Source organism: Nilaparvata lugens, chromosome X, assembly GCF_014356525.2.
Source record: "Nilaparvata lugens isolate BPH chromosome X, ASM1435652v1, whole genome shotgun sequence".
Lineage (NCBI taxonomy): Eukaryota > Metazoa > Arthropoda > Insecta > Hemiptera > Delphacidae > Nilaparvata > Nilaparvata lugens.
The window spans coordinates 52,909,093-52,934,613 of NC_052518.1; the positions used below are offsets into that span (position 1 = coordinate 52,909,093).

Genomic DNA, 25,521 nt, shown 5'->3' on the forward strand with positions numbered 1-25,521 from the left:
TACCGTGGGTACGGTAGGTAGAGCAGTTTATAAAAAGAACACAGTCATAGTCAAGATATTCCATCTGTAGAACAGCTGTTTTGACGAATTTAAAAAAAAAATCATCAAATTTCACAATTTACATAAAGGAAAAAGTACTCTGAAAACAATTGTATATACACATATACAGTAGTCAGATCGTAGTTGCAAATATGTTACCGTCAATCGTCATTATGTTATTCCCCTAAATTATTCTCGTTTGATAATGAGGCTTATAGTTCAATGAGCAAGGAAAGTTGTGTGAGTGTACCACACCAGATTTTTTTTGGAAAGCAATACTTTCCTTACCTATGGTAGTAGGGCAAGGAAAGTAGAAATAGGGTCAGGACTAGAATGTTAACCCTTATTGCATGCAATTAAAAATCCACTTGACAGCTGATCTATGATTAATGATTCTATTCTGATTTTTACTGTCATATTGGCGTTCGAAGGAGACATTACCTATTGTATTAACCTTAAAATGCAAAATTTCCAAAAAACCTTGTATATATGTCGAGGCACAATTTAAAAAGAAATATACCTGTCAAATTTTATGGTAATCTATTGCTGCGTTTCGCCGTAATTGCAGAACATATAAACATAAAGAGAAATGCAAAGCCATCGACTTGAATCTTGGAATTTGATTCGCTTGGTCAATAAATCAAAATTTTAAGAAACCACAAATATGCTGGATGAAAAGGGGGATCAATTGTTATGTAGATTTGAATCTGAATGTCTAGGATCCACTGAACAGTCTACTAAATTCATCATTTTTTCTCCACAGGAGAAACGTGTAAAGCTGGCATCAAATGATGTCACCACATTATTAACATACGTAAATTATATATTTATATAATATATAAATATGTCCACGTGACATACATATTATGTATGTCACGTGGATTGAAGGAGCTTTGTTTGTCATGTTGTTTGTTGATTGAAGGAAGATTCTATTTTACTATTTAAATAAATCATAATGTAATTTAGATATCAACACTTATTTAGTAGCAACACTTCAGTTGCTATGTAGGCCTACTGTATTGTATTCTGTAGTGTCATATTTTTTACTAAAGTGATGAAGTATCAGAAAATACAATTATTCAGCATTGTTATGTATTTTTTTCAATGTCATTTTTTCTCTTTCTTTTCAATAATTTAAATTTTTTTATTATTTTAAATAGTGAATAACTTAACTATTGTTTGTTTTTAATCATATTATTTTTTTGTATTGTTATAATACTTGATAGAGAGTTGAGTGTAAGAGAGGGTCGACTGCGCCCTAACTTCGCTTTCTAAGAAAAATAAAGGCAGTCATTCTATTCTATTCATGTCACCATAATATATATGTATATATATTAAAAAACAGATGACATCCAATTTATCAGAGCAAATGGAATGCCTTCATCTTCATGTGTAGGCAACACACCACACCAACCTTGTTCCTGTGAGACTGACCTTGTCTCTGTGACACTCCACTTGTTCGAATGGGACTCTTCCCCTCTTCCTGTTCCAGTGACACTACTTGTTCCAGTGAGACTCACCTTGTCTCTGTGAGGCTGACCTTGTCTCTGTGAGACTCACCTTGTCTCTGTGAGACTCACCTTGTTTCTGTGGGAACTTGTTCCTGTGAGACTGCCATTTATAAAAATACTTGTTCGTATGAAAATTGTCCCTGTGACACTAATATCGTTCAAAAACACTACTTGTCTCTGTGAGAACTTGTCTCTGTGATACGGACCCTATTCATAGCATTCTTATACTCAGTCCTATCATTACAATACGCTAATCTAGATAAGTTTGTCTTGTCTCTTATATATAAGTGGGTCCGTATCACAGAGACAAGTTCTCACAGAGACAAGGTGAGTCTCACAGAGACAAGGTGAGTCTCTCAGAGACAAGCTCTGTCTCACTGGAACAAGTAGTGTCAGTGGAACAAGAAGAGGGGTAGAGTCCCATTCGAACAAGTGTAGTGTCACAGAGACAAGGTCAGTCTCACAGGAACAAGGTTGGTGTGGTGTGTTGCCTACACATGAAGATGAAGGCATTCCATTTGCTCTAATAAATTGGATGTCATCTGTTTTTTAATATATATTCATATATATTATGGTGACATGAATGGAATAGAATGACTGCCTTTATTTTTCTTAGAAAGTGTCTGTTTTTTAATACATATACATATATATTATGGTGACATGAATAGAATAGGATGACTGCCTTTATTTTTCTTAGAAAGCGAAGTTAGGGCGCAGTCGACCCTCTCTTACACTCAACTCTCTATCAAGTATTATAACAATACGAAGAAATAAATACAAATAATATGATTAAAAACAAACAATAGTTAAGTTATCTACTTATTTAAAATAATAACAAATTTCAAATTATTGAAAAGAAACAGAAAAAAATGACATTGAAAATAATACATAACAATGCTGAATGATAGTATTTTCTGATACTTCATCACTTTAGTAAAAAATAAGACACTACAGAATACAATACAGTAGGCCTACATAGCAACTGAAGTGTTTGTTATACATTTCATTTCCTACTATCACTATGTAAATCTCGAAGTGGATAAGTAAATTACATTATGATTTATTTAAATAGTGAAATAGAATCTTCCTTCAATCAACAAACAACGCTCCTTCAATCAACGTGACATACATATATAAATATATAATTTACATTATGTTAATAATGTGGTGACATCATTTGATGCCAGCTTTGAACGTTTCTCCTGTGGAGAAAAAATGATGAATTTAGTAGACTGTTTAGTGGATCCTAGACATTCAGATTCAAATCTATACATAACAATTGATTCCCCTTTTCATCCAGGATATTTGTGGTTTCTTAAAATTTCGATTTATTGACCGAGCGAAATGAGTTCTAAGATTCAAGTCGACGGCTTTGCATTTCTCTTTATGTTTATATGTTCCGCAATTACGGCGAAACGCAGCAATAGATTACCATGAAATTTGACAGGTATATTTCTTTTTAAATTGTGCCTCGACGTATATTCAAGGTTTTTTGAAAATTTTGCATTTTAAGGTTAATACAATAGGTAAAGTCTCCTTCGAACGCCAATATTACAGTAAAAATCAGAATAGAATCATCCATAATAATTCAGCTGTTGAGTGGATTTTTAATTGCATGCAATAACGCATGCAATTAATATATCAATGTAACTTAGAAAAAAATCAGCTGTCGTGATGACTATTCATTGCATGCAATGACGCATGCAATTAATAACGGAAAGAAAAGATAGTATTTTCTCTCGACCTTTATCTGCTTTCAACTCGGTCTGACCTGTTGCCAGTAAGTTGGAGGAGATTAGATTTTGATGTTAGCATATTTTATATACACTAACCTCAACAGCCATTAGCTGTTTTCACACCGACATCTTGCCGACACAACATACAAACAGGATTTACTCTTATGGACAGTATGAGACGAGGCTGTGTTTTATAACTACGCGAGGTCTACTGTTCATAGAACTACTAGTCCAGGATTAAAATGTCGTTTTACCAAAATCATCAAATATTTAATAATTCAATACAATGATACATGTACAAATGTAAAGCTGACTTGCACCGAGGTAGAATCAATTTAATCTTAAATAATTTGAAATATATTTCAACTTGTTAGGCTTCATTAATTCATTGAACACCTATTTTATCATTATGTGTTATCAGAACCTATTAGAATTATGTAGATTGCCTTTATTGAATAAATTGAGTTCCATGTAAATGTATTATTCCTACCAAACTTCAAAATAACTATTTCAATGTGACTTTTAATTGTTCAGTCAATTTAAAATAATTTTGATTCTGCAATAACTTATACCTAAGTGATATCAATGTAAGAAAGAACAGATTATATACTTCTAGATGGATGGAACAATATTGGAAAGATGTTATCCAACGGTATTTGAATACACCCCTGACTGTTACTGTATGGGAGTACCACCAGTAATTTATAAGTTTTCATTTCGTCAAAAGAGTGGTTATAGATAAAATAGTGTACTCAACGGTTATAATCTTCTCCTATCTATATTTTTTCTTCTTATTATTGTTCATCTTCTTCCTCTTCTTCCTTATTCTTCTGTCTCCTTTTTCTATTATCTTCTTCTTCTTCTCGCTTGTTCTTCTTCTCCTCCTGTCATCTTCTTCTTCTTCTTCTTCTTCTTTTCCTTCTTCTTCTAGCTTTGTCCGGCAAGGACTGATTTGTTTTTGTTTTATGGAGTCCCTTTTGTATAAGGTACCAAGAACAATAACAGAGATATTTCCAGGGCTCTAGAGAATAATACTAATTCCCTCTGTCCTTTTGCTAAGTTGAAACGTGTAGCAACGTGAGTTGAAATGTATAAGTTGACCTAAATCTTTGAAGGCTGATCTTCGAATTGATAAAATTATAGAAACATGATCACAAGTAAATCCCTAAGAACATAATGAAGATGGAGACTATTCCTTTTAACAGAATCATGTTTCCTCATCATTATCACCATTCTCAAATTATACGAGTTGGTCCATCCGGCGTATTCACGCATGATATGTGCAGAAAATCTCACTCACACTGACTGTACAACTGTGAGATTAACTATTCTAAGTCAAGGACTCTAAGACTCTCTGTTGTGAGGCCGGGTGATATAATTATTCTCGAGTGACGTTTTCATGTGAAAATTTAGATTTTTCTCCCCTCACAGGTTTTTACCTTGAGCATTATTGTTCTAAAAAAATTGTGTATCATTTTGTTTTTATATGTATGTAAATCATGTGTGTGTATGTTGAACAATAAAAAATTTGACGTTTCCACCCAGTCACTCTGCGCTTTTATGTTAACTATATCTACCCATTTAAATTAGAACTTTATAAACTGTGATTAATTAGACTCGATTCATTTTAACAATTACAAATTATTTCTCAAAAGCTTACACCACATCGTAAGAATTACATCAAATCAAGCACTAGATTTTTATTAATATGATTCCTTGTGATATTCATCGAAGAATAGATATGAAGGGAATAGAAACTTTAAGGGAACGTATTTCACTGGGACAATAAGAATTACTTTACTTCTGATGGAGATTATTATAAATGTTAATAATAAGTGTATATTACATGCGGTCAGATTTTATATAATACTCCATATACGTACTTGAACTTGAAAATAATAATGATGATGATGGGTACTTACTTGGCACACTCTTCATCAAAGATGTCTCGTGGCTCTGTTGTTTCCCTGGAACAACGTTGCAATATGCACGTTGGGTTGGGAAGATGATTATGATTAATAGTGATAAGAAAACTATCAAAAGTTCTATTTGCCATACGAAGTGGCATTGAGGCGCGACTTGCACACTCGCGTACATTACATTTTAAATAGATACGCATTTGGTCGCTGGAGGTCACCCGATAGAAAAATCCATCGTCAATATGATATAATGTAGTATTGCGGAGCGTTACGATTTCCTTGACCAATTCCATGTCGACTGAATGTGTTTTGTCAACTATTGAACTCGCAACGCAAACGCACAGGTAGCATCCTCGTAGAGGGGAGGCAAACAATACTGAACAAAAATCTATTTTTTTCAGGAAGGGTACAATATGGAAAACACATGTTAAATATTTCCTGCCGCCAAAGTGCAGTACTTTATACCTGGCACTAGAATTTTTAGAAATAGAAGCATTTGGTTAACTTTGGTTTTACGCTTCAGTGAACATAGTCTATGAGCAGGGTAGTTCTACCTGGACACCACCGATGACAAATTGACCGGGCAATACATTTCACAGTAGATATACCTTGGCATTTTTCATGAGCTGGCTTTCTGTTCTATAAATGAATCTTTCCACTGCTATTTATGATTATACATGAGGCAATTATTTCAAACTAAGGAGATCCACATTTGTTAATACTGATTAATAATTTATCTTGATATTAATTCCCAAAACTACGTTCAATGCATCAACTACTATACTCCAGAGGGTACTTAGAGAATCATTATCTCTATTCTTACTAATAATTATTACATCTCTTACCAAAATTATTTCCATAATTAATAATTTTCTAAATGCTGAATTTCAAATAAATTGGATGATTAACATACGTTATAGATATGGATGTAATCTATAGGTAAAGATAGTAATCTCTTCTATATAATGATATCTTCTACTGTTGCCACAGCTTGAACAATAGAAGCTAATGTGTAAAGAATTATTGATAGAACAGAGGGGTGGGTAGTCTGTTCATATGCTTATATAGGGGCTGTGTTTCATTTAACGTTATCTTAGACATTCATCACTAAACTATTACAGTTCTCAATTTACTACTTTTATCGTTATTGCAACTCCCAATAGTTAATTATACTTCTAATACTATATAATATTTTTCATACTTCACCGTTCAATACTATTTAAAACTCATCTAAAATAATCTAGCACTTTCTCCATCGTCTCCTCTACTCCTTATTTTTTCTTTCTCGTTTCTCTTCTTGATCTTATATTTATAATGATTACTTGAATATTGTTGTTTGCGATGATGATTATTATTCTTTTCTATTCTTCTTCTTCTTTTTCTTCTTCTTCTTTTTTCTTCTTCTTCTTCTTCTTCTTCTTTTTCTTCTTCTTCTTCTTCTTCTTCTTCTTTTTCTTCCTCTTCTTCTTCTTTATTTATTTAATTATTTAAGTTATCTTCTATCTAATTCTAATAGGTTACCAACCCATCCCTATCTTATATGATAAACCTCCAATCATAATCATATACCTGCATGATTAAAAAACAGCAGACATTCAATTTACTAGAACAAATAATGGAGTGCCTTCAAGTTCAGATGTAGGCAACACCCCTAACTTCTTCCTACATTCGCTACCTTGTCTCTATGACACTGACCTTGCTTCTGTGAAACACCTTGTTCCAGTGGGAACTTGCTTCTGTGAGACTGCCATTTATAGCGCTACTACTTTGGACGGAGACCTTGTCTCTATGAAACTGCTTGTCTCTGTGGGAACTTGTTCCTGTGAGACTGCCATTTATAGAAATACTTGCTCCTGTGAAACTTGTCTCTGTGACACTAATATCGTTCAAAAACACTACTTGTCTCTGTGAGAACTTGTCTCTGTGAAACATCCCCATATAAGTGATGATACAATAACAATTTGTTTTTCATTTCTAACAACTGAGGTGTATACCAGGTGGAAGGTTTCCTCTTCACTTCGGCTTCAGGAGAGTTGGTTGTGACTCTAACAATTTTTTGTGGTATGCACAAATCAAAATAATACAAAAATATTTCCATAAAACGGTTAAAAATAGCTTCACCACCCACTTGGTTAGATAATTTGGCTACCCAATCTGTATCTGATAGTGCAGATCTGAAATTCTGCATCTTCTCAACAGTTACAGGTCTAGTAGAAACCATCTTTGTCCTGACACCGCCATCCCCTTGGGCCAAATTCAATAGGCTCGGAAAAACACAATCATGGTCAGAAAAATGGAATGCTTCTACATCTGTGTAGAAATATTGTTTGCCTATGTTGGTAAATATATTGTCAAGGCAAGCAGATCCCCTAGTGGGACTTTAATTTGTGCAATAAAAGTTGAACTGCCTTAATAGATTTTTCAACTCATGAATCTTCAACTCTAGGGCTGTTGCCTTATCTTGTAGTACATTAAACTCAGCATTAAGGTCACCTCCCAGTACAATGCAATAATTTTTCCACCTGGGTCTACTGAACAAATGTAAAACCTCATCAAGACACTGTAAGAAAAGAGCAGGATTTCCTGAGGGCGATCTATACAGAGAAACTACAATAAGCTTAAGTTGAATAATAGCTATGCCTGTTACTTCAAAATTCTGTTACTTCAGAATCATTAGCCATTGTTAACAATTCTAATGATCTCTGGAAATGCTTATATGACATTGCTGATAAAAAATGTAAAAGAACATCACTCTGTAGAGAGTTCCCCTCAGTGATAGGAGGAACTGGCAGGACTGGGCTGCCTATGAATTGTCTTGGTTTTGTTGCTCCGTATTTTTTGAAGTTTTTAAAGTATTTAACTAAGTATTAATAATTTAGTTACTGTCGAGTGAATTGTGAGTGTCTAATCTACCTGAGAGGCATATCCAACATAGTCCAACTTCTTGTGTGCTGCCGGCGTTTGAGAGGTAAATTGCAGAACTGCCACGGTTTTGGAGTTGAATCTTCCATTTTTAAAACCAGTGTTCGCATGAAACTCTAACGTGAAAAGAACAACAGCTGAATCTGTCAAGTGAGTAAGGAGTGGTGACGTCAGTTGATAGATAACGTGAACCCATGCTGGCTGTTATCGCTTGTTAAGGTAGGCCTATTCTTTCTCAGTCAGCTGACTTGACTCCGGTTTTGTTTACCGGTATCCATGACGATAACTGATCTCGTATCCAATCCCAGGTTGTAACGTTCGACCCTCTGGAGAGGGCGGGGTAATTGAGTGCTGTCCAGCTATAGCCTAACTCTGCCCCGTTAGGTCGGCAGCTCATCCCTGGGTAGGACTATTATGAGACTTGTGATTATTATTATTAACTTTCACGACAAAATGACACACTCCGATCCTATAACGAAGCAGCAGACACCTAGTCCGCGAATTTCAACAAGAAATTATCTTAAAATGAAGCTTCTAGAGACAAATGGTGAAAAAACATTGATTAACAAAGGTCACAGTGTTAGAAAGAATGTGGATAAACAAGTAATTAATAAAACACCAAAGAATAATAATATAGTTCATGACATAGGGGTAAACACTAAAAATACAATAAATTTGGTCACTTCAATGCTAAACAACGAATGGGTGACTGATGAGGTTCTCCAAATCTATTTCAGCGCAATGAATAATTCTATCAACAATAGACTCTCTATATGTATATTAAATCCTGTAATTGTTCAAGCGGTAAAATGCCTCGACAATATTTCTCAGTTAGTGTCACCATTGAAATTAGAGGACCAAGAATACATATGTTTACCTATAAATGATGCTAAGAGCACTGAATTGAAAGAGGAAGGCTGCCATTGGAGTCTTGTAGTTTATGTTAGGGCTCTCAATGAATACGTCTATTTCGATTTGATTGGAAAACACAATTTGAAAGATGCATCTATAGTGACAAAGAAATTGGCTAAATATATTAACGTTGATTCTAATATGAACATACCTTTATTGCCTAAATTAACTCCTCAGCAAAGTAACACGGTGGATTGTGGTGTTTATGTGGTCTTAATGACGGAAACAATCATCTCAAGAATACTCAGAGCTGAATTCGGATTTTTCGATGAAAACATTCTCACATTACCCACTTTTACTGATCTCGAAATATGGACAAAACGTGCACAAGTTGCTTCTACATTGTATACTTATGACACATCAGTATATTCGGTGAAAAAAATTATGGATATGCTGCTAAGAAGACGCGACGAATCAGTTAATAATGAACACAATAATATGGAGTTAATTGGAAAAATGGATAGTAAAATAAAGACTTTGGAAGATGAAATTCAGCAGTACACTAGACAATTGCATGAACAGGATATAAAATTACAGAAATTGGAAGGTGAAATGGATGTGCGAGACAATAGTGATAAAACTAGTGTCAAAGAAATCGAAGAAGTTGATTGGGAAACGAATCCATGGAAACGAACATCAAGCATAAGAAACAATGTTCAAACACTGTTAGAAGCAAATAAGGCTGGAAACAAGTTTTAACAAGTTAGAGTAAGGTGTTTCTCTGACAGTCAGGGAAGACAGGTCACAAATAGGATCAGGCCAAAGAGTAATTATGAAGTGTTTAATATGATGAAGCCAGGGGCGAAATTTGAAAGAGTCACAGAGGAGAGTGAAAGTATGTGCTCTGATATGGGTAATGGAGACCTCGCTGTGTTTATCGCCGGAACAAACGATGTGGCATGTAACGAATCTAATCGTCTGATTCAATCGTGTAAGCGGAGACTCACAAATATGCGCCACACCAATGTATTGATCTTCTCAGTTCCACATAGATATGATCTACCGAGATGGTCATGTGTGAACAAGGAGATTAGAAGAACCAATGAACGCTTGGAAAAAATAACCAAACACTTCTCCAATGAGTGTTTCTCAGATTTAAGTTCTTTAGGGCCAAGATTTCATACATCACACGGTCTTCACTTGAACTATCTGGGGAAAAAATTCATTGCCGATACCATATTGAACACCGCATCGAGAATCACGGAAGCCATGGTGTCACCTAACCAGCCAATCCCTTAAGGACAACAGAGTGAAAACAATAGCATTTTTTTAGACTGAATGGCTCAAATACTGACCTATCGCCACCTTCCAGGACTTCAAGATGCAATGCGAAAGCAACAGTGAATAATAGTTATATAAGAACTCAAATTGAGGATTGCCAGAGCACTGAAGTGAACATAATTTCATGGAACTGCCAGGGTTTAATGAATAAAATCAATTACCTAGAAGTAATCGCTCTTGAAAATAAATCTGACATGTTAGCACTAAGTGAGCACTGGATTGATTGATTGATTGATTGAGTACTTTATTTATGTAGATTACAACATATACTGGCTTATACACTTGTATACAATAGCTTACAATACAGCAAAGTTATAGATGAATTTACATAATATAGACTAAGAAAATAATTATTGAACTGTATATTATATGAAAAAGCAATTTGTGATATAATAACTATAGATAATAATCATATTGTTATGCATCTACATAAATTGGCGGAGCTTTGGACATATCAATGTCCATTCTTTGGGAAGAATATTAAAAATATCCTCCCCACTAACTCTCTACCAAAACGTTAATTTCGTTATTTAAACTAAGGATTTATTTATTAATGGAAATATTGTAAAAGTTTTAATCAATATGAATATTGAAGAGGAAAAAAAAAAAAAAAAAAAAAAAAACAGAAAATTGATAAAGTAAAATAATTATATAGGTAGATAAGATCAAATAATTGATTAATAAAATGAAGTAGGCTGAAAGTAGATCAGGGTTATCAACTTTCAGTAATATACAGCATTATGCAGTGGATAATTGAAATAACATGAGTTTATATAATATATACAATTCGTTCTATAACATGGTTTAAAGGTTTGTATTTGTGGGATGGGTGGGGGATGGATGTCATGTGATCGTTCTAGGGCCGGACAGTTTCAGTCATTTGTTCCAAAAGATGTTTTTTTAAAGTTAGGATGAAGCTCGCTCGGCTCTCGATGGACCTGATAGAAACAGGAAGTGCATTCCATGCACGACAGGCACTGACTAAGAAGGATTTTGTGAAAATAGTAGTTCGATGATTGGGTATCCTTAAAGTACTTTCTCCGGTTCTAGTATGTGAAGCATCTATCCTCCTACCTTCAGAGACAAATTTGAAATCATCTTTAAAATAGTTCGGATTACCGTATATCAAGATATCTCTAACAAGCTTGACTATTCGAAAAAGCCTCTGATCGGGAAGCTTTAATGTTGAACTAGCAATGTGGGCTGGGGTGATATGATCATGGCGTTGGAGAGAGTAGACGAAACGTAGACAATAATTTTGGCAATGCTGTAGTTTATCATTCAGAGTGACTTGCATATCGTTAAGAACAGAATCACAATACATTAAATGTGGGAAGATGAGAGATTGAACCAATAATAATTTAATGTTTCTAGGGAGGATATCGTGCATTTTCTTCAATGCATGCATGGCTGAGAATACCTTTTTACAAGTTTTGTTCACTTGTTCTGACCAGTCAAGAGTATTATTCATAATAATGCCTAAATTTTTAACTGAGCTACAGTAAGGAATGTCATTACCGTCTACACTAATTTTGTGAATCAATTCAAGGTCAATATTGTTTATAAGACGAGAATATCCAATTATAATGGGTTGTGTTTTGATGGGATTAAGCTTAAGGCCATTTTTCTTTGTCCATTCCACTATCGAATTGATATCCTGATTCATTATTCCAACTGTTTCATTAATTTTTGTTATGGGACAGCTTAAATAGATTTGAAGGTCGTCTGCATAAGTATGGAAACTGGAGAATTTGATAATGGAAGAAAGGTCATTAGCATACAAAGTGAAGAGGAGAGGGCCTAAAATTGAACCTTGTGGTACTCCATGCATAACGTTTTTCCAAGTTGACTTTTTGTCACCGACAGATACACATTGTTTCCTACCTAATAGATAGGATTTGAACCAAACTAACGAGTTGTGACTGAAACCAAGAATAGCCAACTTATTCAGAAGGACTGTATGATCAACAGTATCGAATGCTTTAGAAAAATCAAATAGGGTGAGGATGGTGCATTTTCTTTGGTCCATAGCTAACCTTATATCATCAGTGACACGAAGCAGAGCTGTCTCAGTTGAATGGAATTTTCTAAAGCCTGATTGAAAGTTATGAAGCTTACTATTGTTGTCTAGAAATTTTACAACTTGAGCATGAATGAGTCTTTCTAGCACTTTGGACAATGCAGGTAAAATACTGATTGGTCTAAAATCCTCAACTTTATTGGGTGATGGAACTTTATTTAGAGGGCGAACCAGAGCAAACTTCCAGTTTTCAGGGAAAATGCCTTCTTCAAGTGACTTGTTGAAAATGTATGTAATGGTTGGTAAAACAGCAAATAACATCTTCTTGATAAATTTAATAGGAATTTTGTCTACACCCATAGCATTACTATGAATACGTTGAATTGCTCTGAAAGTGTCTTCTTCTGAGATTGGATGGAAATGAAATTGATCAGTTATTGGTAAATCTAAGTTTGTAACCTGCTCTTCAAGATCATCAATGTGATTAGCAATGACAACTTCGTCGCGTTGGTTAGAGTGTGAAACGAAATGGTCATTTATATTATTCAATGGTAAGTCAATTTGTGGATTCGATTTCTCTTTGCCAAGCCCGAATTCTTTTATTCCCTGCCAAAGTGATTTAGAGTCTTGTCTATTGTTTGTCATAAACGAATTCAAGTACCTAATCTTTGAGTTCCATAATTCCTGTTTAACCCTATTTCTAAGGCTCCTATACTCTATCAAACTGTCCAAGTCAAATGTCCTTTTGAATTTTCTATGTGCTTTGTCTCTACGTCCCATCATCTTAAGTATGTCTTCAGTCATCCACGGTACTCGTCGTTTTCTATTAATCCTCCTTGTCACATAAGGTGCATGTTTGTCATACAAAGTCAAAGTCCAATTCTCGAAAGTCTTGACCATGTCATCAACTGAGGGTAATGCTTCAATTTGATGCCATGGAGTCTGAGCCACATCAGTCAGGAAGGCGGCTTCATCAAAGTTTTTGAAGTCTCTATAAGTGATAATTTTCTGTTCTGGCTTGGCTATCTTATGGGAAAGTACACAGTAGATCAAATCATGTCTAGAAATAGCTGGGACTGAGATTTGGCCTGCTTGAACAACCTCATTGGGATCACTAACAATGAGAAGGTCAATGAGTGTGTCTGATTCATTAGTATGATGAGTTGGATCGAGAGGTAAAATAGTCATGTTTAGGCATTGGAAAATTGTAGTCAGTTGAAAGTAGTCAAAGTTACGATTTGTCATGTTCAAGTCGGTGTTCATATCCCCATAACTAGTATACGGTTATAACAAGGCATAAGAGAAAGCAAGGCACTTTCGAAATCTGTGAAATGACCTATTTTTGGTGGGCGATAACAGATACCAACGAGTAATTTATCAGTACTAGATAAGGATAATAGATGAGTGATGACGAAATTGTCAATATTGGCTTCGAAAATTTTAAATTAGGATCATACTTTTGCAGATCCAATAGAATTCATGGTGGGGCTGCTATTTTCATTAAAAATAATTTAGAGTTAAATGTGATCCATAAATTTAGAAATATGTCTGTGGAAATGGTGTGTGAGGGTTGTACAATCAAAGTACCTGAATTGAATATAATCTATATGTCATTATATAGACCCTTTAACATAGATAGTGCAATCTTTAATAATTTTCTAGTCATACTTAATGACATGTTAAGCTATCTGTTTACTTTTAAAAAATTCAATGTTATTCTATGTGCTGATTTCAATGTTAATTTTAATCAAGAATCTAGTCAAAGAGATGATCTTCTCAATTTACTAAATAGCTTTAATATGCAAATAACAACAAATGAGATAACAAGACCTAGTGCAACTGGTGGCTCTTGCATTGACAATATTGCTACTGACATTCATTTTAGTAGATGGGAAAGTAAAATAATAAACACAATTTTCTCAGATCATTTCGCTATTGGGCTGTCAATAAAACTGGAAAATACAATAAATTATGACAAGAATAAGAATATTATTTTAAACACAAATAATAAGTGTGAAGGTTCAAAGACTAAAACAATGGGTAGGAAGTTTGGGAAATCCCAAATTCAGCGCTTTATAAATGATCTAGATAAATTGGATTGGACTGAACTTTATCAGAGTCCTGTAGAAAACAAATTGTCATACTTTTACAATTTGCTCAAATATTATTTTGATCTTCACTTTCCGTTTGGAAGAATAGTAAGAGCGAAACAATGTAGTAATAAGTGGATTGATAATGAGATTGTCCACAAACATAAAAGGCTAATTGAAATGCATCAGCGATACAGGAAAGACCAAAGTAATATTAACTTTAAAAGAACTATAAAAGCACATAAAAAGCATCTAAAAAGAATTATCCTCTACAAAAAAAAAGAATTATATTGACTCAAGAATAAAAAAATCGAAAAATGTAAACAGAACAATATGGCAAATAGTTAACAATGAAACAACAAACAAAAAGGACAAGAAAGTTATTAAATATATTGTACTTAAAGAGAATGGTATAGACATAGATGATCTGTATAAAATTTCAAACATACTAAACAATGATTTTGTAGGGATGGTTGACACTCATGTCATCCCTTATCTAACCAAAAGTGACGTAACAGATAAGAAAAATGAAAAATTTACAAAATTATGAAAATGAAAAATGAAAAAATTAGGCGGAGTTAGGACTTTCAAGTCCTCTCTACCACTGAACCTCAACATAACAAATGCAATTGAATAAAAAAAAATACAGTGTAACTTAATATATAAATAAAAATACATTACATAATATAGCTACAAAATAGAAACATAGTTGGAACAAAACAGTCAATCTGCATTTAGACTGAAAAATCAATTATACAATTCAAGAAACAATTATAGTAAGAATAGGAATTATTAATATGATCATTCACACAACATTCACACAGCCCACCAGACCAGTTCCAAGCGCCAACCACACGCTAACCCCACAGACCCACCAACAAAATCCGCTTGACCTCCACCCCAAAGCGAACATGCCCATCAATGGCCCGGACAGAAGCAGGAAGATTATTCCACAGCCTACAACCAGTGACAGTGAATGATATCTCAAAAGTCATCGTTCTATGAATGGGAAAAGCTAGCAGCAAGTTGCCATGCCTTGTTGCACGTTCACCGATCTCAGACAGGAATCTGAAGCTCTCAGACAGATAAGATGGATATTTGGTTTTGATTATTGGGTGAAGCAGAGTCAATATGTGCAGAGTACGAAGATCATTCAATTTTAGGAGAGATAGCTGTACATAAAAAGGTGTAACATGATCAAATCGTCTAGCATTGAAAATAAATTGAATACAATAGTTCTGCGTATGCTGCAGTCGGTTAGAGAGCTCAACAGTCATGTCGTTCATGACAGTGTCGCAGTAGCTGAAGTGAGGCAGCACAAGAGTCTTGACCAGCATGATTTTGATGTTGGGTGGAAGAAACAAGGCAAATCGTTTCAAGCTATGGATGCAAGCAAACACCCTCTTACAAACAATCTCAACCTGATTGAGTCATGAGAGTGTTTTAGAGATAACAAGACCAAGGTTTTCAACACTCTCAGAATACTCCAACTCAATGCCATTCAACCTCAACCTTGGAACATTCTGAGCTCTGAATCGGTTATGAGTCACAATGATACTCTGTGTCTTACCTTCATTCAATCTCAATGCATGATTATATGCCCAGCCACTAATAGCATCAATATCAGAATTCATCTGCTCGACACATGCATCAGACTCACCTGCAGAAAAATGTTTATAGATCTGAAGATCATCAGCATACAGATGAAATTTGCAGTGTTTTATGCATTTTGCGATGTCATTGATGTAGAGAGAGAACAGAAGAGGCCCAAGAACAGAGCCTTGGGGGACTCCTCGGGTTACATTTCTCCATGAAGAGACCTCATTATTGGCCCTGACACACTGTTGGCGATTTGACAAGTAAGACTCAATCCATTTTACACAACCCTCTCCAAAACCAAGATTTCTTAATTTCAGAAGGAGGAGTGGATGATGAACACAGTCGAACGCCTTTGAAAAATCGAATTGTGTCAGAATAGTACCCTGACTACTATCCATAGCTGACCTGATATCCTCAGTAACTTTGAGCAGAGCAGTGGTCGTACTGTGATGTGTGCGGAACCCAGACTGAAAGGTAGACAGAAGATGGAAACGTTCTAGAAAAACAGAAAACTGCTGATGAACAAGTTTCTCGAGACATTTAGACAGAGCTGGGAGAATACTGATAGGCCTCAGATCTGATAATGATTCAATTGGAGAGCATTTGGGCAGAGGTGAGACTAAGGCTGATTTCCAAATTGAGGGGAAAAAAGACGATTCCAAAGATTTATTGAAAATTATCGTAAGAATAGGCAAGGTGAAGGGAAGAGTATCTTTGATGAATTTGATAGGTATGCAATCAACTCCAACTGCATTGCTTGTCATTCCCATGATTATCCTCATTACATCAGCTTCAGTCACAGGAGAAAAGGAGAACTGCTGAGCAGGAGCTACATGAGGCGCCGCTCTTAGCCTGTTCAAGTGTTCATGAGCACCGGACAGGTCAACAGTATTATCAGTAAAGTTATCATTGATATCATCTAAATTGAAAGGTATATTATGATGAACATGTGATTTTCCAATACCCAAGTTTTTCAATTTCGACCATACCGTTCTAGTAGGCTGCTTGACAGAAAGAGAGTGGTAATAGAACCTGACATTGGCATTTCTAATCTCCTGCTGGGTTTTGTTTCGAAGCCGCTTATACTCCGCCCAATCCACCACAGATTTTGAGCATTTGGCTCTATGGAGTCTCTCATCTTCTGTAATCTACGGATTTCCTGGCTGAACCAGGGTGCAGGCTTTTTATTTACTCTTTTCGTAACCATAGGAGCATGCCTGTCATACAAGAGAAGTAGAAAACTGTTCAACCTGTCGACCATCTCCTCGATATTATCTGTGAGAATGACTTCATGCCAAGGAATAGAGGCAGCATCAAACATAAAAGCACTTATATCCAGGCACCTATAGTGATGATTTCTATATGTGATGAACTCCTGCTTTGGTTTCGGCGGGTGCAGTCTGTAGGCACAGAACACAAGGTCATGTTTGGAGAGCCCAGGAGCCAGGAGTTGACCGTGTTTCGCAACTAGATTCACATCAGTGACAGCAACCACATCTAACCAAGTTTCTGCAGTTGCTGTATGGTGTGTCGCCTGCATTGGTAATATTGTTATATTACAGCTATTAAACATTGAAATAAAATTTGTACTATTTACAGAAGCTAAATCGAGTAGATTTGTATTGAAGTCACCCATGACAATGACATGTCTATAGTGAGTCATCAAATTCAACATAGATACCTCAAATTCAGCAAGTGATCTAATATCAGGAGCTTTATAACAAACACATACAAGCACATGCACACCACTCACAGAGACATCCAAAAACATGAATTCAGATACATTCACTACTGAGTTATCAGACACATGTAGAACAGAAACAGGTAGATGAGTTCCCACATAAACCGCTACTCCACCACCTCCCTTATGCAAACGGTCATTCCTGAACAGTGCATAGCCATTCAATTCCACACTCTTATCACTTATGTGTGGCTTCAGCCAAGTTTCAGATACAAGAATCACATCAATCAACTGGGAATCAAAACTTGATCTGAATTCATCAATGTGACACAAAAGCGACTGGGCATTTACGTGAGCTACCTTCAGCAAGCCAGAGCAATGTGAGAGAGCTTGAGAGAGATCACAAGCCGCCTGAGATGATGGAGCGCGCCGGCCTGGGGAGGCACTGTCAGGGACCACTGCGACACGGCGCGACGGGACCGCGCCAGCAGCGAGCAGAAGGCAAACACAACAGGCATAGCGAGCTAAACATACACACACAACACACACTCAAGCATACATAACTATTGAAAATCACCGTGAAGTACAAAAAAAGTAAATACTCCAGGGGGTAAGTCATATTTGACTCCTAAGTAGACTGAGAATAATTCATGATAATTATTGGGTATCAAGAAAACTATGAGAGAAGAATAGGATGAGCCCATATTATACAGTATTCCCAATATCCTAATGATAATTTTCCAGATAATCAATTAAAAAATATATACTGTACATACATGGATGAATAAAAATATATGAAAGACCGACAACAGTACTATGAAATACTCAGACATAGCCTAACTATAAATGGGTCCTCGATTAAATAATAGATATTGATAAATAGATTAATATTATCAAAATAATTCATTTTAGTAAGCCATAAATCCATATATACCTGAAAGAGAAATTGAAATACTATAATCTATATTTATTCCACTTTGAAAGGAATTTCAGAAAATAATACTGATAATAAAATCCTTACAGACAACAATAAATTGATAAGTAGTTGGTGGGCATTTGATAAATATTCAGTAACAAAAAACAACTTTGCAATGACATAAGATCGGAGAACTGATAATGGCCAGAAAAAAAATACGTGAAGAAAGATTGATGAGATAACTTTACTAAATAAAATATGGTAGATCACTGATATTCAAAATAGTCTTGCTGGAATGTTATGAAATAGAACTATGATACGTGAATTGAATAAAAAATTCTGATTGTATTAATAAATTGTACAATGAGTCTATCAGCACAAATCGTAAAAAAAACAATTTGAATGAAGCAAAGTGCAGAAGAGAATATAGTTACCTAATGTGGAAAAAATTATCTCAATAATGTCAAACTAAGATAGGCTATACAAAATCAACCGCAAGTTGTCAGGTCTAATCATCATCAGTGCTATCTATCATAATTAATTCAGGAAGTTGGTCCATTAGAAAATCTGAAGCAAGACCAGCATCAAGTGCATAATATCCTCACGTCTCTCCATTTGAGAAGAGAGAGAAAAAAAAACCATAATAATTTAGAGAAAATTTGCAAAATAATGAGTAAGTATGATAAGTAAGATAACAATAAGTAAATAAGAAGCAAGTCCAGCATATTATTAAATACATATATACTCACGTCTCTCCATCTGAGAAGAGAGGGAAAAAAATAGAACCATAATTGAGAGAACATTTGCAAAATGATGAGTCTATATAAGCCAATTCAATGAATCAAATGTAATCATAAGTTAGTCGAGGTTGCTGAGGCTAACCGCAGAACAAATAACCCTTCGCTCACCGTCACCAACAATCCATTTTACAATTCCATCATAGTGTCCAGTTTAAGATTACTCTTGAAAACCTCGAGAACAAGTTGATCGGTATCTCCATTAGGCTTCTCTGGAATGCTGAAGACTCTCAGATTTGTGCGCCGCTTATATTGTTCAAGAACATCAGTGCGATGCTTTAACTTAGCATCAAGAGTCTTTACCTGTTCAGTAAGAGCTGTCACATTCTCTTTCAAAGCTGTCAATTCCTCCCGCGTAGCCCTGAGTGCAGTCGATATTGACTCATCGATAACTTTCTTGAGTCGATCAGATATTTTTGTCACCAAACTATCGATTCGAAACTATATCATTGTTCGATAAAACTTTAGTGATGCACGCGTCAACAACTGCTGAGTCAACTTTCGGAGCCATAGCTTTATCAGACCGGACAAAGTTCACAGATAAAGAGCTTTCAATTTTATTTACTGAATCTGAACGAAGCCTAGATCTAAGATTCTTTGGAGTATTCAACATACAAAAAACAGTTTGCACAAAACAGTTTGTTCAAATTATCATTTAGATGTAAAACAATTGAAGAGAAGGACTTAAGTGAAATAATAGATTTGATAATACCAAAGTGGTCAGCCGGCTATGATGACATACAAATAAAAACAATCAAATAAAAAAATAAAAAAAGGATGCTAAGTCATCACTCATCAAACCTCTTTTGCACGTAATCAATGCCTCAATTATAACTGGAGTGTACCCAAACGAATTAAAAATATCAAAAGTAATATCAGCATATAAAAAAAGGAGATCCATCTGACCCTCTCAACTACAGACCTTTGGCCATCCAACCTGTCCTATCTAAGATAATTGAAAAGTGTGTACTAGTTCAGTTAATTGATTATTTTGAAACTAATGGTATACTGGACAAAGAACAACATGGCTATAGTAAAAACAGGTCAACCATTACTGCTTTGATAGAGTTCATAGAAAACATTTTGGAAAACTTAGATGAGGGATTAAATAATGTTGGAGCATTCCTGGATCTAACCAAAGCATTTGACAGTGTGAATCATAAATTATCATTAAATAAACTTCAAAATTACGGAATTAGAGGTAAAGAGCTTAGCTGGATCAAGTCATATCTAGAAGGACGGCAACAGTATGTAAATATAAAGTATACAAGCAATAGAAATCAGTAAAATATTGGATCAAACTTAAAATGTAATAACTATTCAGTACCACAAGGATCGGTGTTAGGTCCATTTTTGTTTCTGTGCTACTTAGGGGGGTTGCCTAAATATATGTGCGATTTAGTTGAAAATAGTAAATTATGCTTATACGCTGACGATATAAGTCTGTGCAATGCTGATAAGGACTGGAACACAACAGAAATCAAATGTAACAGTTCTATATCATTAACTAAAAAGTACCTAAATCACAGACATCTGCTACTTAATGATAAAAAAACAAGTTCCTCCATTTTACTTGTAAAAATTTAGAGGTAAAACAACTTAATTCCATGAATAATAAGAAAGAAATTAAATTTTTAGGTCTATATCTTGAAAACACACTTAGTTGGTCCGATCACATTAAAAAAATATGTAAAAAGTTAAGCTCAGGAATTTTCTCGCTGAGACAACTAGCAAAAATTCCCAACTTAGAAACATTAAAAGCAGTGTACTTTGCAATGATCCACTCCCACATTTCATATGGAATTGAAATATATGGAGGAACAAGCATCTCAAACTTAAATAAAATACTCCTATTACAAAAAGAAGCAATAAGAATAATTCTAAATCTTAATAGAGAGCAATCATGCAAGCCATTCTTCAGTAAGTTAAAGTTCATGACGGTGTACAGCCTGTACATTTATAGGACAATATTATATATAAAAACTAATGAATCTAGATTCCCATGGCAAGTAGATATACATAATTACAACACAAGAAATAAAAATAATTTTACAATAAAGAAACACAATAAGGAAAAATATAAACAAAGTCCAACATACATGGGAATAAAATTTATTGGTTGTCTCCCAGGTTGCATAAGACATGAACCTGATAGATCAAAATTTAAGGAATTGCTGAGAGCATATTTGATGGATTCAGCATGCTACAGTATAAACGAGTTTACTGTAAAAAAATGAATTTTATACAGTCACTAATTTCTCTTTAGCTTTAAGTTAGTTTTTAGTTTCTGACTTTTTCATGTACATTTTCATGTATGTTTTGGAAAGAAATGAATGATTGATTGATTGATATATGCCTAATTCAAAACTAATGATTGTGTATATTAGGATATGCTAGTTCATTCTATATATATATATATATATATATATATATATATATATATATATATATACATATATATATATATAGCTATGATTGGGGAAACACCTAAAATATAATGTCTGCTGCCTTTACAGCCCACAATTTTGTCAAGTACATGTAGAATTTAACTGTCAGATGGAAAGCAGGCAATTAACAAATAGAGGCTAGGTAAAATTCTGAGAGTTAGAAGTAAGATGTTTCAGTTAAATCTGTCAGTAAGATGAGATTTTCATTTCACTTTAATCTGGGTGTTAGACAAAGATGTTTCAGTTAAATCTTACAGTAAGATGTTCATTTCACTTAAATCTGACAGTTAGACAAAGATGTTTCAGTTAAATCTGACAGTAAGATGAGATGTTCGTTTCACTTAAATCTGGCAGTAGTAGACTGTCTCTCTCTCTCTCACCTCTCTCTCTCTCTGCTATAAATCATCAAATAGACCATGACTCTCTATAAATGTAATTGAGCATGACAGAGAGAGAGAGAGAGCATCATCATTATCATCTTCTTCTTCTTCTTCTTTTTCTTCTTCTTCTTCTTCTCCTTCTTCTTCCTCTTCTTCATGTATATATATATATATATAATATATATATATATATATATATATAGAGAGAGAGAGAGAGAGAGAGAGAGTGTGAGAGAGAGGTTCATTCTAATGGCTGGGAGAGAGAGAGAGAGAGAGAGAGAGAGGTTCTTCTCCTTCTAAGGAGCGGGAAAGTGCGGCAGGAGCATGGGCGGTGGGGGGTACACAGGAATGGTGCGTGGGTAGGTGGGAGGGGGGTAAAGTCGTAAAAAATCATGCACAACCGGTAAATAGCATCTACTCAAGTCTAATTGCACAGTACTGTAAGGACTTTTGGAAGTTGGAAATGACAATAAGATGTGTTTCGTACGCAGGAACAATGCCCTAGAATATTGGTAAGGATTTCGGGAACACTCTGTTTTATATATTATAATCCAAAATGTAGCCTATATTATAAAATGAAAAAAGTGTCCATCATATGCATAAATATATAATATATAAATATCGTTATTGGAGGCTGGCGCCAAATCCGCATCTTGCATGTACCAAGAAATCTCCTTAAACCCTATACGGCCCTGTGGGTGGGAGTCCCAATTAGACCACTTTTTGTTTTTCTTACATTGGTTTTAATTTTGCAAAATGTAGGTACCGTACCAACATCGCTGCCTCTACTTGTTTTTAATATCTTAAATGCATTTTCGCATGAGATAAGATTGAACATCGCGTGTTCTCAAGCTACTACAATCGATGGTAAGCGCAAGCTCAAGCTAAAGGTCTGTGGCTTAGTCGATCAGAGTTTTATGTAGGAGACTTGAGCCCATGCACCAGTGAGAGCTCTTACCACATTCACACATTCAGCAACAAAAACAACTTTGGAAGGCCATCAATTAACTTGCGATTTGAGAAGTCCTGCCGTTTGACAATCTAATAAACCAAGTTGTGCCTTCATTTCCCAATCCCAGCAACAATCAAAGAAACCCTATTTTTTCTGACATTAGTCGTGACCCTGGGTCCCAGGGACCCACTTCTTTCATATTAAATATTTCAATAGATTACTTTCCTTGCCCTATTACCATAGGTAAGGGAAGTATTGCATTCCAAAAAAAATTAAGGTACCCAAATTTCTATACTTTTCAAGGTCCCTTGAGTATGTGTATTGTGTGTGTGTGTGTGTGTGTGTGTGTGTGTGTGTGTGTGTGTGTGTGTGTGTGTGTGTGTGTGTGTGTGTGTGTGTGTGTGTGTGTGTGTGTGTGTGTGTGTGTGTGTGTGTGTGTGTGTGTGTGTGTGTGTGTGTGTGTGTGTGTGTGTGTGTGTGTGTGTGTGTGTGTGTGTGTGTGTGTGTGTGTGTGTGTGTGTATATGTGTCTGTGTACACAATATCTCATCTCCCAATTAACGGAATGACTTGAAATTTGGAACTTAAGGTCCTCACACTATAAGGATCCGACACGAACAATTTAGATCAAATGCAATTCAAGATGGGGGCTAAAATGGCAAAAATGTTGTCAAAAACAGAGTTTTTCGCGATCTTCTCGGAAACGGCTCCAAGGATTTTGATCAAATTCATACCTAAAATAGTCATTGATAAGCTCTATCAACTGCCACAAGTCACATATCTGTAAAAATTTCAGGAGCTCTGCCCCATCTATGCAAAGTTTGATTTTATATTCCCAATTATCAGGTCTCAGATAGAATTTAAACGAAAAAATCCAAGTGGAAAAGATTGAGCAAAAAAATCTCTTCAATTAATGTCAATCAAAATTTTCACCAAAAATTGAAAATAAGCTTGATATTTGAGAAAATGTGATTAAATTGCAAACTGTTGGCAACTGTCGATTCTATTGAATCAACCACTATGAAGAGATAGCATATCTCGTGTGTATCCAGTGTTATTGTTCTGTCACCAGCTGGCTCAGATCTTTGGATAGTAGATGAGATGCGGGGGAACACTAGCGTCAGGTGATCAATTTTCATAGCAGCAAGGAAAGTTGTGTGAGTGCGCCACACCAGATTTTTTTAAGATGTAATGTTATTCTATGACTCTAATATGTCCAAGGGTTATTGATGAACGCATTGAGCACTTATGTAAAGCAGAAATCGATCTTTATAATAATTATAAAAATAAATTTCTGAAACCTTATATAGAGTGAACAAAAGTCATAGTGATGAATACCATGATGGATCTTACATGCAACACTACCAGAAAGAAAGGGAAAAAATTGGAAGGTTATAGTTCACTCTCAGGGTAGTTTTCACCCTACCCTCAATATCATGTTGCACAATCTTTGCAAGACTAATGAAATTATAGTGATGAATACTAATATAAATCCTAAAACCCTCATGAAACACTACTAGAAACATTAAAAATATATGAGGTCTCATAAAGTTCACTTTTAGGGGAGGTTTAGAGTTTCTGGGATCACCTGAAGTTAATTGGTTTCACTATCATCCCACTCAGGGTCAGTATTCTTTTCTTGAACTATGAATTTATAATCAGCATCACTAATATCATTGAAATAGAGATCTAGAAGTCAATTTGTACATTCCTCGAAGTCTCTGTTCCGAATAAACATATTGACTGTGTGAATCCAATCACTATTGCATAAAAATGTGCATTTGAAAAAAACGAAAAAAGTTACATTAGTCGTGATCCTTGGGTCCCTGGGACCCAGAAACGTAATTTCACGAAAACAACAAGTCACAGAGCACTAACACTCAACATCAAGTAGTGTCTACTGACATGAATTTACATGGGTCACAATAGACAGTAAAGCAAATGGAAGCAAAATTATAACTAGAACAAATTTGCCCGGGACCCGGAGTCACGACTAGAAGGTTAAACTCAGCTAACACCTGATCCAAATGGGCAACAGTCAGCGAGTGGTACCATCATCAATAGTCAGTGAACTCTTCATACTATCATTATTTGTTCGAACCGGAGTGAAGCATGCACTACCACGCGATAAACGGAACTCAGCACTGCATGTGCCACACATCCATGATTTATCACTAAGCAAATCAATCTCCGTTGCTGTTAAGTTCACACAATTTCCATGAAAAAAATTAGTACACTTTTTACACCCAATCTTGTCATTTTCTGCTCTAACTACGCTCAGTAGACTAATTCTGCACATAGACATACTCACGATTTACGT

At 35.1% G+C, this 25,521-nt stretch overlaps 1 protein-coding gene across 1 annotated transcript in view; it reads right to left on the reverse strand.

Moving 5' to 3' along the window:
- The window catches only part of LOC111050122 (ITG-like peptide), a 358,595-nt gene that overhangs the window by 179,118 nt on the left and 153,956 nt on the right, over positions 1-25,521 (reverse strand). Inside the window, exon 4 of the mRNA XM_039443312.1 lies at positions 5,209-5,253. Coding sequence (XP_039299246.1) covers positions 5,209-5,253 — 45 coding nt within the window. The remainder of the gene's footprint in view (positions 1-5,208; positions 5,254-25,521) is intronic.